This window comes from Somniosus microcephalus, chromosome 16 (assembly GCF_052327205.1).
Source record: "Somniosus microcephalus isolate GS21.2 chromosome 16, FLI_Smic_1.0, whole genome shotgun sequence".
NCBI lineage: Eukaryota > Metazoa > Chordata > Chondrichthyes > Squaliformes > Somniosidae > Somniosus > Somniosus microcephalus.
In genome coordinates, this window is record NC_141002.1 from 51,906,061 (window position 1) to 51,921,237 (window position 15,177).

Here is a 15,177-nt window from a genome sequence, read left to right on the forward strand (position 1 = left end):
AAGACTGAATTAGCAAATCACTCATCAATGTGTGATTTTGATTATTATTAACTATTCTGTGTGTTTCTTTCAGTCAGCGTTATTGCATGTGCAACCCTGACGTGGTTCAGCAGTTCCACAATCCGGACACCATCTTCATCCTAGCCTTTGCTATCATTTTGCTTAACACAGACATGTACAGCCCCAACATCAAACCCGATCGGAAAATGATGCTGGAAGACTTCATCCGTAACTTACGAGGTGAGTGCAGCTATCTAACATTACCCGAGGTAATAATGGGGACATTACATCGATGCTGAAGAAATTGTTCAACTAGGATAAATGACAAACTTCATTCTGGGCATTGGCGTGCATACTGATAATTTAAAATAAAAATCATTGCAGTTTAAATATGAAACCTACATAACCAAGTAATGAATTATCATATACAAATTGCATCTGTGTATAAGTTACATTTTTAGAGAGCATATGAACAGGTATGAAAATATTATTTGCTGGTGATGCAAGGAGTTACTAAAATGCCCTTTCTCCTCTAGTACTTTGGTTTGAATACAGTTTAGACAACCCCAGTTCTGATTAGGTGCCAGTCCACAACACCAAACTGCTCCTGATTTGAGAGTGAAGAGTATATTTGCTGCACCCATGTGCTGGCGGTGCAGTTGCAGTCCAGGTGTGGCGGGAAAACGGGCAGCAAACTGGGGGGCAGAGCCCTCGCTCTACTTGGGTGTTTTCCAGCTGGGCAGCAGTGAGGGAGCAGGAAGCTGCACGGGGTGCATGCCTCATTGCAGCCTCTGATTTTATGGATTTTGCCCATACTTTGCATGTCTATTGCATCAATAAGATAGTGCTATCCATGTGTGCCAGTATAAACAGGCCCACATAATCACATTGCAGATACATAAGCAAGGGCAAGTTACTTTCTCGGTTTCTTAAAGCTGCATTGCTTGATTTTTCCCTTCAGTGTTTTGAAACTGATTTTTGCCACTGAACCTGCCCAAAAGTGAGTCATGTTGCTGTAGTAATTGAAGGAAAATATGGTAGCAAACCCGAATACTCTCAGCTATGGTACTGTTAAGGGTGTCTTGGAAGAATTCTCTGGAAGCAAAGTGGAACATGAGAGCCAGCAGCTTACTGCCAGAGCAAGGAGAACACAACTGATAGCTTATAACTTTCAATAAATAAAGGTTGACTCACCAAATCAAGTCACTTTACACCTACTTGTTGTCTGCCACACTCTCTCCCAAAGACCCTCACTTTCCAAGACTTCTGCTAAGTCCTTTATAAGACAGAAGTCTACATTTTCCCTTCCATCATCCAACTCCCAAAAGTTGAAAGCATTCACATAAATGAACTCGGAACTCTATGTGATCTAATGCTCCTAATGAGGTTGTGGAAGCTCTGTAAAAGTGTTCTATTGCAGCACTGTTAGCTGTTACTCCAGAAGTCCCCAACGAAGCAAAAAAGGATGTAACTAGCAGTAAGATAGATACAGAATCCATCTGGATTGAGTTAAAAGATAAGAAGGGAATCATCACCACAGTAGGGGTATTCTATAGACCACCAAATAGTGGAAGAGAATTACAGGAAGAAATATGTAGGCAAATCTACGAGGTGAATAGCAGGTATAGAACAATAATCATGGAAGATTTCAACTACCTCCAAATAAACTGACAGGAAGAAGCAATGAAAGGAGAAATGGGAATTGAGTTTTTACAATGTATACAGGACTCCTTTCTCACTCAGTATGTAAGAAGTCCAACAAGAAAAGAATCGCTGCCGGATCTTGTAATGAGCAATGAACCAGAACAAATAGGAGAAGTAACAGTAGGAGAGCATCTTAATAGTAGTGATTGCAACATAGTATGGTTCAAGATTAGGATTGAGAGTGACATAAGTAGGACAAAGATTAAGGTAATAGATTGAAAAAGAGCAAGTTATGAGGAAATGAGGGTGGAATTAAAGAAGGCAAACAGGGAGAAAATCTTGATAAAACAAAGAGACAGGCCTAGAAATTCAGTATCGCCACGTTTGGGGCGCTACAGTCGAGCGTGCGCTAAATTTAGCGCCCGGCGCAACTTAGCGCCACCTTCAGCGAAATTGAGTTGCATCGCCCCAAGAGGTTGTTGCTGCGCTAAAGCAGGCAGTGCACAACTATCCTAAGCCGGCGAGCCGAGGCGCTACCACCGAGGGCGGGCGCAGCGCAGGTGCGGCCAGTTAGCAAATGCAGGCAGACATGCTGGCGCCGGTCACCTCTTAAAGGGGGAGGGTCAATTTGGCTTGCAGCCACGCCCTGCACATTGGAGCCCTGATTCTAGGCCTGGACAGACCTGCTGCGACATTGTTACGCCTACGACCATGGAGAGGGTCAGGGAGCGAGCGCAGCGCTTCAGTGAGGGGGCCCTGAAGGTTCTGGTTGGTGCAGTGGACCGCAGGCGACCGATCCTCTTTCCTGACAGTGGCAGGAGGACACTGCCCAACGAATATAGAAAAGCTTGGAGGGAGGTGGCACACAGAGTGACCTCCAGCAGCATGGTACCTAGGACGCCAACGCAATGCAGGAAGAAGTTCAACAACCTCACTCGGGTTGTCAGGGTGAGTACCCTTTCCAGTATCCTCTTCATCCCTGCGTGTGCACCTCACTTTATGGCCAAAGGGTCCTGAAAGCCCCAATGCCCAGCCCTCATCCAACACCTATGGGCCTCTCATGAAACTCACATGCACATTCACCACTTTACACACTGTCAGGGCTATTCGACCATGGGAGGCAGTGCAGCCAAGATCAGGGCTTGACACTGTCAGGGCTATTCGACCATGGGAGGCAGTGCAGCCAAGATCAGGGCTTGACACTGTCAGGGCTATTCCACCATGGGAGGCAGTGCAGCCAAGATCAGGGCTTGACACTGTAAGGGCTATTCCACCATGGGAGGCAGTGCAGCCAAGATCAGGGCTTCACACTGTACTCAGAGCTCGTCCTTTCTCTTGCAGGGCAAGCTGGCCCACAATAGGAGGCAGCAGCAACGGACTGGGGGAGGCCGTCCTGAACTTAAAGACCTCAGCGATCTGGAGCAGCGAGTGGAACGGATAATGGCAGGCCGGCTGATTGGCCCCGTCGCCACTGGAGATGCCGACCCTGTTCTGGACAGCAATGGTAAGGTCATCACCTTTTTGACCTCTCTCTTTCCACTTGTGCCTCACACCAGCATCCTTTGCCACTCTCGAACCAATGCAGTGCATTGCAGCACTCGCGCCTCCCTCGCTGCCGCCCTGTCCTCACGCTAAAGCAACTCTTGTACCTCCCTGCTTTCAGATGCTGATTCGCCAGGTGAGGAGGCGGGCCCTCAAGCTGCCACTGGGAGTGAATCGGAAGGCGAGGAAGAGGAAGCCGGAACATCAGTGCCACCCTCAGCCGAGGCAGCCCATGGCCATAATGGGGACACGTCTTCCCTGGAGGGGGGCAGGGGGGAAGGGTCTGAGGAGGGTGAAGCTCCGGGGCCCAGCGGGCTGCAGCAACGCGGGGAGGGGGGGGGGTAGGGAAGCTCGGCGGCCTTCTCCCCGGAGGGAGAGCGTGGCCTCCAGCCCTGCTACAGTGAGCGCAGAGGAGGTGCGGCTCCTTGCTGAAATGGGCGCCCAGGCGGAGTGCAGGCACACTGAGCTCATGGCTGCAGTGGCAAGGATGCCTGACTCCATAGACTCACTGGCAAGGAGTGTACAGGAATTCGGGGCAGCACAGGCAAGGAGTCTGCAGGACTTCGGTGCAGCACAGGCAAGGAGTCTGCAGGACTTCGGTGCAGCACAGGCGGCTTCCAGCCAAGTGCTTAGTTATGCCATGCAGTCACTGGCTGGTCTGATGCAGACACAGATCAGGGCCACACGAGCACTAACTGCTGCCACGCTCGCTGGATTGGGCAGGATTTGTCGGGACCCTTGCCGCGCCGCAGCAGGCCAGCAGTCTGTGCTTCAGCAGATTGCTGCGCATGCTTCAGTGCTGCCCCGTGCCAGTGTCTCGTCCGACCAGGGCGTGCCTGTGCTCTGTCAGGTTGGCAGCACCTGCTGCCAACACTGTCACTCCTCCACTGCAGCTGCCACCACCCGTAGGACAGACTGCTGCCACCCAAGCAGAGTTGGAGCAGTCAGCAGCCGGGCCCTCCAGGCCCAGAGCTGAACCAGGCCGTCCCCCAAGGGCATCTGCTGACTCACTATCTGACCCTCAGCAGCCTTCTCCTAGCCTTGCTGCAGCCACTGGGGTCCCATTGCGGAGGAGCTGCAGGGCAGGAAGGGGCCAATCTCGCAAGCGAGGCAGATCACCCTCGCAAGCCAAAAAGTAGGAGGTGTGGCAAAATGTTGTTTTTTTTTGTGAAGGCTGAGGATCATGGTCATTTTTGTTTAACTCTTTTGTTCATTGTCTCCAGGTTGTGAGAGCCAGTTATGTGTCTGACTTTTTTTGGGGGGTTTCTCTGTATTTGTTTGTCATGCGGGAAGGGCACAGACTTTGTTAAATAAATAATTGTCTTTATTCAGATTGTGCATGTTTGCACTTTGAACTATTTGTTGCCTTGACTGGCTCAGAGTTTGCGGAGCGGGTCCATTCATGTTGTTTCAATGGCACAAGCCATTCCCTGAGAGGGGGCCTAGAACCGACTTGCAATAAGCCGCTGATGGACGGCCCTTGCACTTTGTGCCTCCCTCCCATTTGGTGCTCCTCCTCCTCCTCCTCCCCCTCCTCCTCCTCCTCCTCTGGTGGTCTTCCAATGTCTGCTGGCAGTGGCTGAGTCCTGAGGATAGCCAGGTTGTGCAGCATGCAGCACACTACAACGAAATGGGAGACTCGCTCAGGCGAGTACTGAAGGGCTCCCCCGGAATGGTCCAGACAGCGGAACCGTTGCTTTAGCACGCCGATTGTGTGCTCAATGATGTTCCTGGTCGCTTGATGGCTGTCATTGTATCGCTCTTCAGCAGGGTTGCTGGGTGCACGGAGCGGGGTCATCAGCCAGGTGCACAAAGGATAGCCCTTGTCCCTGAGAAGCCAGACTCCTGGGTGAGCCAGGGCTTCGAAAATGTCTGCCACAGAAGTCTGGCGCAGGATGAAGGCGCCGTGGCTGCTGCCTGGAAAGCGGGCATTGACAGCTAGTATCAGCTGCCTGTGGTCACACACCAACTGCACGTTCAACGAATGGAACCCCTTCCGGTTGCGGTAATCCTCGGCATTCTCTAGAGGCGCCCGCAAAGCCACATGCGTGCAGTCAATGGCGCCCTGGACCATGGGGAAGCCCGTTATTCTTGCAAATCCCATTGCACGCTCTTGCTGCTTGTCCAGGGTCAAGGGGAAGGAAATGTACTGACGTCTCCTTTTGAAGAGGGCATTCATGACCTGGTGGATGCAGCAATGCACCGCGAACTGGGAGACATTGGCAATGTCCCCAGTAGCGGATTGGAAGGAGCCAGTGGCATAGAAGTTGAGAGCCACTGTCACCTTCACTGCCACCGACAGAGATGTCCTGCTCCTCAGCTGAGGCTGCAGATCTCTCTGAAGCAGGTGGCAGATCTCAGTGACCACCTCCCTTCTGAATCGAAGCCTCCGAATGCACTGCTCCTCAGACATGTTGAGGTAGGAGAAGTGCTGGCGGTATACCCTGGGAGGGTAAGGCCTCCTGTGCCGACACCTGTTGGCCCTCCTCCGTCTGGCCATGATTGGCACTCTCTCTCGGCATCTCTGAGCCCTCTCAATGCAATGGAGAAACCCAACATTTCCACCCATTGCAGCCCCCATAATATGTGGCCACTCAAGGCTATGGCACTGAAAAATCAATCCAACTGCAAAGCTCTGGGCTGAAGCCAGAAGTACCTGTGCGAGCGCTGAGTCAAAGCAGAAAGCTCTCTCCCTTTGTCTCTCTCTCTCACACAGAAGGAGTGGTCCAAGAATGGCTGCCACAAAGAATGCAGGAAGAGCCCTCTTTAAATAGCATCCCCCAGCCCCATAGCGACTGGGAACCATTCCACTCAACCAGTCGCTGGGAGCGCCAGGTGGAAAGAAGGGGGGCGCCACTGAAGTTCCGGTTCGGGGCGCACCAAGGGCGTTGTAGCATGAAATGACGTCAGGATCTGTGCGCGCAGCTGAGCGGGCATTGCGGTTTTGCGCCGCCGAGAAATCTTCACTCAAGTTCGCGAGAGGCGCAGATCACGCCGCGCCCGGGCGCTAGCCGCTTCGCGCCCCACTTATCACCCTCTTAAGGCGCTAGCGGCTGGCGCTACCAACTGAATTTCTAGGCCACAGAATATAGTGGGAAATCTTTAAAAGGGTAATCAATAGAGTTCAAGATAAATGTATTCCACTAAAAGCTAATTATAGGCCACCGTGGATGAATAAAGAACTAAAGAGAAAATTGAATCTAAAGAAAAAGACATAGAGGAAGTATTTAGCTACTAAAGGAGAGGGCAAAAGGGAATATGAAGAACTTGGGAAAGAAGTTTAAAAAAAAAACCATCAGGAAGACAAAGAGAAATTACAAAATCAAATTATCAAGGAATATAAAAGGAAATATTAACGTGTTCTATAGACACATAAATAACAAAAGGAAAATTAAAGTCGGGCTAGGGCCACTAAAGGATGAGCAAGATAAACACACAGGTAATGACAGAGAAATGGCAGAAGAATTGAATAACCACTTCACCTCAACTTTTACTGAAGAAGAATTTGAAATAGGCACGTCATTAGAAGATGAGCTTAAAAAGAATATTAATACAGTTAGGATAGAAAGGGAGAAAATAATGGACAAACTAGCAAAACTAAAAGAGGATAAAAGCCCAGGTCCAGATGGTATGCACCAATGTATACTCAAGGAGCCTAGGGAGGAGCGAGCAGAGGCATATACATATATTTATAGGTTCCATAGAAGAGGGGTTAGTGCCAGAAGATTGGTGGACAGCTAATGTTGTTCCTATAAACAAAAAGGGAGATAGAACAAAACCTGGGAACTATAGACCAGTCAGCTTAACATCAGTAATAGGAAAGATACTGGAATCTGTAATAAAAGAAGTGATAGAAGAGCATCTAGAGACAGCAAATATAATGAAAATAGTCCGCATGGATTCTGAAAGGCTAAGTCATGCTTAACTAGCCTGATAGAATTCTTTGAAGAGGTAATGGAAAGAGTAGACAAAGGTAATGTAGTAGATGTCATATACTTGGATTTTCAAAAGGCCATCGACAAGGTACCACACGAGATGCCCATGACAAAGGTTAGGGCATGTGGATTCAGTGAACAAATAGCTGAATGGATAACAAATTGGCTAAAAAATCGAAAGCAGAGATTAGGGCTAAAGGGTAGTTATTCAAATTGGAGGAAGGTAGAAAGCAGTGATCAACAAGGATAATTTACATTAATGATTTGAACTTCGGAACAAGTAACTCTATCAGAATTTGCAGATGATGCCAAACTGGTGGGGTGGGGGGAGGGGGTGGGTGGGTGGCAGGGCGGGTATAGCTAACACTGAGGAAGAATGCAACATAACACAAAAAGACATTAGAAAACTTGCAGACTGTGCAGTTAAGTAGCAAATGAACTTTAGCATAGATAAATGTGAGGTGGTGCACTTTGGTAGGGAAAATAGAAACATCACCTACACCTTAGAAAATAAGAAACTGAATGGGGTAGAAGAGCAAAGGGATCCAGGGATCCAGGTGAACAAATCATTAACAGCAGCATCGCAGGTCAGCAAAGCAATTAAAAATGCGAACAAAGCACTGGGATTTATTTCACCCTAAGAGGGCGCTAACGGAGTGCAAAACAACTAGTGCCCGGGTGCGGCGTCGCTAACGCCTCCGTGAAATTCAGCGGGAGGTTAGCGGTAACCGATAGCACCCCGCAGTGCTGTGCCTCCGGCGATGACGCCATCCCTGTGCACAGTGCCCCACTCGCGCCCTGGCTGCGAACTTCAATAGCACCCCCAGATTTACCACCGGATGCTATGTCCAAATGGATCACAGGGGGCGTACATGCAGCTGGGGGCGCCGATATTTAAAGGGGAGGTGCCGGATGGTCATTTTTGTTGCTGGCCGCCTGCCAGCACCTGCCCCCTTTGCCAACCCAGCCTCCTGTGCAGCTCCCCCCCCCTCGCGGGGTGCCTGCCGTGCTCTGTCAGCCCGGCACTCCTCTTGAGTGCCAGGCTCTTTTGCCGGCACTCCGATCCCTGGTGGCCTAGTTGGGCCCCGGGTCGTGCTGCGCTAGGCCCCTCCCCTTTAATAAGGGGAGGTAGGCCTGCAGTACTGCATGAATTTCGGGCGTGGGGGTGCTAACCTTTTGGGGCGCTGAAAGGGGCTGTCTGGGATGCATCCTTCCATCTGATTCCTCCTCTTTGGCTTCCTCCTCTTCTGTGTCTTCCTCTTCCCTCTGCGAGTGCATGCTGTAAATGTGAAATGACAGCATAAAATGCTGGAAATACTCAATTGGTCAGGTAGCATGTCGACGGATGTTGCATGACCTGCTGAGTAGTCGCAGCATGTTTAGTCTTCTCAAAGGCCTTCATTTACCATCCGAGCCCTTGCAAGCATCCAACAACACTCCCTACAAACTTAAAAAAACATTTCACATCTTTGCAGCAAGCCACCATTTCAATAAAATCAAAAAACCCAGTTCAAACCCTTAAATTCAAACTTACCTGAATGATGTGTGTGTCCCTTTAAGAGCTGCAGACATCGCCACTGTCAGCCTATTTGAACCTGGCGTGCTTAGGACCCAGCGCTGAATTCAGCACTAGGATCGAAGTTCACATTGGTGACGTTAAGTCGGCGTTGTACGCTGATTGGCATCACCATGCCACCATTTTTTTTCCAGGGCACTGACAGTTACCGACAGCGCAAAGGGGGAGAGCAATATAGCGGCCGCCGCAGGACCCGCCACCAGCTGGCGAAAGAGTGGCGGCTACCATTTTATCGCCATTTCATGGCGCTATGGAGTGTCGGTAAGGAGATGAATTTCTAGCCCAAGGTGTCTTATCTCTTTATCTGAAGTGTCCTTGAGGACTAGCAGAAGCCCTTGAGGCCGGCATTGAGAGAGTGGTCTTGAGTAAAGAAGGTGCTTGAGGGTTTGGAGCGGTGGACCTGTGAAAAATAGAGTTTCCCTGAAACTCAGCTTCTTAGACAGGAGGGGTATGATAGGTATTGAGGAGAGTGAAGCTGTGTGAGTGGTAGTGAATGTATATTGGCACCAGTGTCTTGACTTATCTCGGTCACTGAACTTCTTTCTGCATTGTGTGGCAGTTTTTGGAATGGTAGAGATGGCACTGACTGTCTCTGGCTCCAAGTAGCCTGCACCACTCTCCTATGGGGCCACTTGGACTCGGTGTCCAACCCTGGCCTTCGCGCTGCCAGCAACAACAACAACAACTTGTATTTATATAGTGTCATTAATGTAGTCAAAAGTCCAAAGCTGCTTCACATAAGAACATAAGAAATAGGAGCAGGAGTAGGCCATTTGGCCCTTTGAGCCTGCTCCGCCATTCAATAAGATCATGGCTGATCTTCTACCTCATCTCCACTTTCCTGCACTATCCCCACATCCCTTGATTCCCTTAATATTCAAAAATCTATCGATCTCTGTCTTGAATATACTCACAGGAGTGTTATCAAACAAAATTTGTGACTGAGTCACATAAGGAGATATTAGGACAGGAAGAGGTAGGTTTTAAAGGGCGTCTTAAAGGAGGAGAGAGAGGTGGAGAGGTTTAGGGAGGGAATTCCAAGGCTTATGGCCTAGGCAGCTAAAGGCTCGGCCACCAATAGTGGAGCAATGAAAATCGGGGATATGCAAGAGCACCTCCACTGACCCGTTGGAAAGTCTGGGGGTCTGCCAGCTGCTGACATCCCCAAGGCTTCTGCTCCTTCTGCCATCCTACTGATAAATGATGTTGCCCTTTAACTAGCTGCTGGATTTTACATGCTGCACCAGAACTGTAGTTCCATCTCTTCTGGTAACGACAAGCCAATGAAGGCTGGCTGTCTGGCCTCCAAACTGCTCTGCAGGCTAATGCGGGATCTGGAAGGAAATTGCAGCGAGCTAGAGGTGGTTTCACATTGGTGAGTGAAAGGACAACACTGCCACAAAACCACCAACAGGAGGAGAATTCAGGCTGACAGATTTGGATGGAACATATTTGCAACAGTGCTATTTTAATTGGATTAGAAAGTGGAATTAATTTTGACTTTGGGTTTAGCTTCAACTTCAGAGGGTGTGGAAAGTCTGGAACTGGATTACCACCATTAGATTGTTTGGAATCATGCATTCCCTCCACCCGCCACCCCCCCCCCCCCCCATCTATACTGGCGCCCTCCCCTCCACTGGACTAAGCAACCAACAAGTACGATTATGGGCCGGATTTTCCGACCCCCCATGAGTGCATACAAGGTGTGTACGCACCCGTAGGGGCTGCGCAAGTACCAGTTTCAGGCATGTGTAGCGCATGTACTGAAACCTGGCACTTGCGATCTGTCAAGAACTCTCTTGACAGATTATCCGTCTGCCCTGGAAAAGTGCCTCTGCGGGTGGAGAGTTGGACTTTTTGCACAACTTCTGCCCGCTGAATGACTCAAATTCTTACGCCTGGTAAAAGCAGGTTTAAGGCCTGCTTTTGCCAGCGTAAGAGTTTAAAATAACATAAAAATAATTTTTTTTCTATCATTTAACTATTAAAAAACCTGTGCAATAAGGTAAGGTTATTTTTAGCCCCTTTAAAACATTTAAATTTATTTTTCAAAAAATTACATTTTTGTTTAAATATTCAATTAAATGAGATTTTAATTCATTTTATATATGTAATGGTTTTTATTTATTTATTTCAGTGTGTTGGTGCATTTTTGCAGTCATCCCATTCATACATTTGACAGTTCTGTCTGTACAGACCTGTCAATAGTATGAAGGGGATTCCCTTCTTCCATTGCTTCGCCTGGCCCACGTGATCCCAGGGGCGCTTGCAAACTGCATGTGCCCCTGGGATACCTGGACCCCTACGCATTTCAAAGAGGAGAGGCCCAGGATCAGAAGCCTCGGTATCTACGGAAGTAGCAGGTAAGTTCGTAGATTTTTTTTCCGACCGGAGGCATCTGCCTGCAAGAAGCATCTGATCAGAAATTCAGGGCCATTATATTTAAATGTAATAAAAATGGCCCTTCCAATCATTGCTTGAATACCACCTGTCATGAGGATGAGGAGACTTTTAGGAGGATAGGTAAAACAAGTTATTTTACGTGTCTGTACATGGTCAGCATTATTGTTTTTAAATATCAGGTCAATTCAATGTGTGTTTGAAACGCACCAACTTCAAATATTAGTCAATTAACTCAAACTAAGTCCATTTTCCTTGATTTTATATTGTATTATTTGTCTCTTGTTTCTGTCTTCTCACTCCTTCCCTTTCCCCAACCAGGTGTGGATGATGGAGCGGACATTCCTCGTGAAATGGTTGTTGGTATTTATGAGCGAATTCAACAGAAAGAATTAAAATCCAATGAAGATCATGTGACATATGTAACCAAAGTAGAAAAATCAATCGTGGGGATGAAAGCAGTAAGTTCACTGAATTTTCTTGACTAATTATGTCTCAGTTATAACTGGAGAAATAATAGCTGTGTAATAAAAGCTTACTCGTCCCAGATTTTTTTTATTTTCATTTCCTTAATAGGTATCTTGCTACCATATATCCTCTGTAGCCACAATGATCTGGTTAATGGCTTTTTTAAAATCCCTGCTATGTAGCTGGCTGTGAGTTTTCTCTTTAACCCTGAAGATGAAATGCCTGACTCCTGTGTGTCAACAGTCTGGGTGAGAGCTGAAGAAGCACATCCAATTTAAGTACAAGAGTTTGGGGGAAATTTTGACTTTGTGCGATAGTGTACAGGTGATGGGTGATGGCGAATCCGTTTAAATAGATATAAAAATCAGGAGAAATGTAAAACGGGATGCTGATTCACCATCACCCGATTCACACTATCACCCAAAGTCAAAACTTTGACTGATAGTCGGCACTGGGACATAAACTCACTAGCTTATGGCCAGGATTCAGATACTCAGTCATCAAGTTATTGGGTTGCTCATGGTGTTCAGCAGACATTAATGGCTCTCACAGTTTTTATTATTGACTTTGTGAGGGTAATTTTCCAAGTACACACTAGCTGCATGTGATTTTTCATAGTTTGATTTTGCAACAAATTAAGATACATAAAGGAAAGGAAATACATATTTTTTTAAAGTTTAAATCATCCTTTGAGTAATATTCCACTCTGAAATTCAAAGAAGCTGTATTACCAGGGAATATGCTTTGCCTCAACATATTTCATTTCCTGATCCTTCACAAAACACTTCCATGCTAGGGTATAATCAGCATGGGTCCTGTCTGCAGTGAATATTGCCATTAAGTTTACTTTATCCCTCAAAATGGTTGTTGAACATCTTGTCAGCACATTCTAATCATTGCCCATACCTCCAGTCAGCAGGGAAGCTGCTGCAAGGCTCAGGCGTGCCATCCAGTGGCCATTTTGAGGGTGATGGATAAGTCGGACTTTGTGGCAGAGTACCCATTGGAAATGCAAACTAAGTGCAGGGCACCATAGACAAATTTAACTCTAGCCCAGACTGATGGGATGAGCATCTTCCCTTTTCCCAAATTGAACTGGCAGATGCAGTTTATTGCAGAAAAATGTGGAGTACTTTTGCTGAATAAAATCAATGATAAATATTCCCTGAATAGCAAGATTTCTAATAGAGTGGAGCAACAGGGTGCTCTAATGGGGCAAATACATATAGCCTGAAATTCCATGGGTGAGACCAACAGAACCCCCAGAAAAACATTTGTCTGGGGTCCACAAAGTTACGACAGGCGATTGGGAGGCCCCTCCCCCCCAAAGAATTTCAGCACTATAGCTCTTTAAAGATGGAACTGCAAGTAGAAAAAGCCATAAGAGGCAAATGGGATTCCAGGTTTTATACATAAGGACATTGAATATTAAAAAGAAAGGAAGTGACGTTCAATTTCTATAAGACATTGACTAGGCCACAGCTGGAATACTGGGTGCTCTGCTGGCCATCCAATTAGTAGAAGGTTATTAGAACCATGCAAAGGGTATAGTGAATGATACCAGAAATAACAGGATATAGTTACGAAGAAAAGCTCACAAAAATGGAGGGCTTAAAAATTCCACAGTTCTTCCGATTTCGCACTCTGACTTTGGCGGGAAATTGGCCAGAACCTCTGGAGAAATGGCAATGGTGCTGTTTTAAGCCGTTTATGCTCTTTTGCTCAGGGGTCCACTGATCTCCCCCTGAACTTATAGCAGTAGGTTGAGAGAATCCCCATTTACTTTCAATTTCGACAAATGTGTTTTTGTTTACATTTTTTGAACACCTTAGGGTAAAGGTTGCAAGGCCCTGGCACCAGCTAAGAGCCCCTCTAGATGTGAGCACTGGTCAGAGATAGAATTACTATCTAGTGAGACTCCACATTGGCAGTGGAGCCTGAAAATCTTTGAAGAACAAGTTGATAAAGCTGTTAAAAAAGCATATGGGATCTTTGGCTTTATAAATAGAGGAATAGAGTACAAAAGCAAGGAAGTTATGCTAAACCTTTATAAATCAATGGTTAGGCCTCAGCTAGAGTATTGCGTCCAATTCTGGGCACTACACTTTAAAAAGGACCTTGGAGAAGGTGCAGAGGAGATTTACTAGCATGGTTTATAGTTTCTAAGGTGTGATATTCACCATCTAGAATCGAGGCAGAGGGTATTTAAGAATAATATTAATAAATTTAATTAATTACATAGAATGGGAGATCAGGCGATGTGTTGCTGCTGCAATATGTGGGAGCTGGTGGACACCATTGATGCTCACGGTGATCACATTTGTAATAAGTGCTGGCTGCTCGAGGAATTCCGGCTCCGTGTTGAAGAGCTGGAGTCCGAGCTTCAAACACTGAGACACATCAGGGAGGGGGAGAGTTACCTGGACTAGGAGGTAGTCACACCAATTAGATTAATTAATTCAGATGTAGTCCGTGGCCAGGGTCAGGATGGTGTGACTAGAAGTGAGGCAGGTACGGGGATCCAGGAGGTAGTGTTGGAGGAGCCGCAGCCCTTGCACTTGTCCAACAGGTTCGAGGCTCTTACTCCCTGTGAGGATGGGAACAGGGACTGCGGGGAGGATGAGCAACCTGGCCACAGCACCGTGGAGCGGGGGGCCATTCAAGTGGGGGGAGTTAAAAGAAATGTTGTAGTGGTAGGGGATAGTATCGTTAGGGGGATAGATAGAGTTCTCTGCAGCCGAGAGCGAGAGTCCCGAAGGCTGTGTTGCCTGCCCGGTGCCAGGGTTAAGGACATCTCCTCTGGACTGGAGAGAAACTTGGAGTGGGAGGGGGAGGATCCAGTTGTCGTGGTCCATGTTGGTACCAACGACATAGATAGGACAAGGAAGGAGGTTCTGCTGAGGGAGTTTGAGCAGCTAGGGGCCAAATTGAAAAGCAGAACCACAAGGGTAATAATCTCTGGATTATTACCTGAGCCACGAGTGAATTTGGCTAGGACAAATAAAATTAGAGAGTTAAATGTGTGGCTCAAAGACTGGTGTGGGAGAAATGGGTTTTGCTTCCTGGGACACTGGCACCAGTACTGGGGCAGGAGGGAGCTGTTCCGTTGGGACGGGCTTCACTTGGCCAGTGCTGGGACTAGAGTCCTGGCGGATCATATAACTAGGGCTGTAGAGAGGGCTTTAAACTAACTAGTGGGGGGGAGGTTCCTAGAGAGCAAATAATACAAATGACAACAGAGAAGGTCATAGACTTAGGTAGCAGTGGGGAAATTAAAAACCAGAGCATGTCAGGAAGGGGCAGAAGGTATGGAGTAAAAGGTAAAGTAATAAAAAGGGCAAAAGCAAGAACTAAGTGTCACAAAACATCTTTGAAAGTTCTCTATCTGAATGCACGTAGCATTTGTAACAAAATAGATGAGTTAATGGCACAAATAACTACATATGGGTATGATCTTGTGGCCATTACAGAAACATGGCTGCAGGGTGACAATGCCTGGGAATTAAACATACCAGGTTATTTAACGATCAGGAAGGACAGGCAGGAAGGAAGGGGAGGTGGGGTGGCTATGTTAATAAAGGAAGGAATCACTGTAATACAGAGAAATGATAT

The 15,177-nt window shown here is 47.3% G+C and overlaps 1 protein-coding gene across 1 annotated transcript in view; it reads left to right on the forward strand.

Moving 5' to 3' along the window:
• LOC147106169 (IQ motif and SEC7 domain-containing protein 3-like) overlaps positions 1 to 15,177 on the forward strand; it is a 246,485-nt gene that overhangs the window by 102,912 nt on the left and 128,396 nt on the right. The window contains exons 5-6 of the mRNA XM_086009022.1: positions 74 to 240; positions 11,419 to 11,558. Coding sequence (XP_085865148.1) covers positions 74 to 240; positions 11,419 to 11,558 — 307 coding nt within the window. The remainder of the gene's footprint in view (positions 1 to 73; positions 241 to 11,418; positions 11,559 to 15,177) is intronic.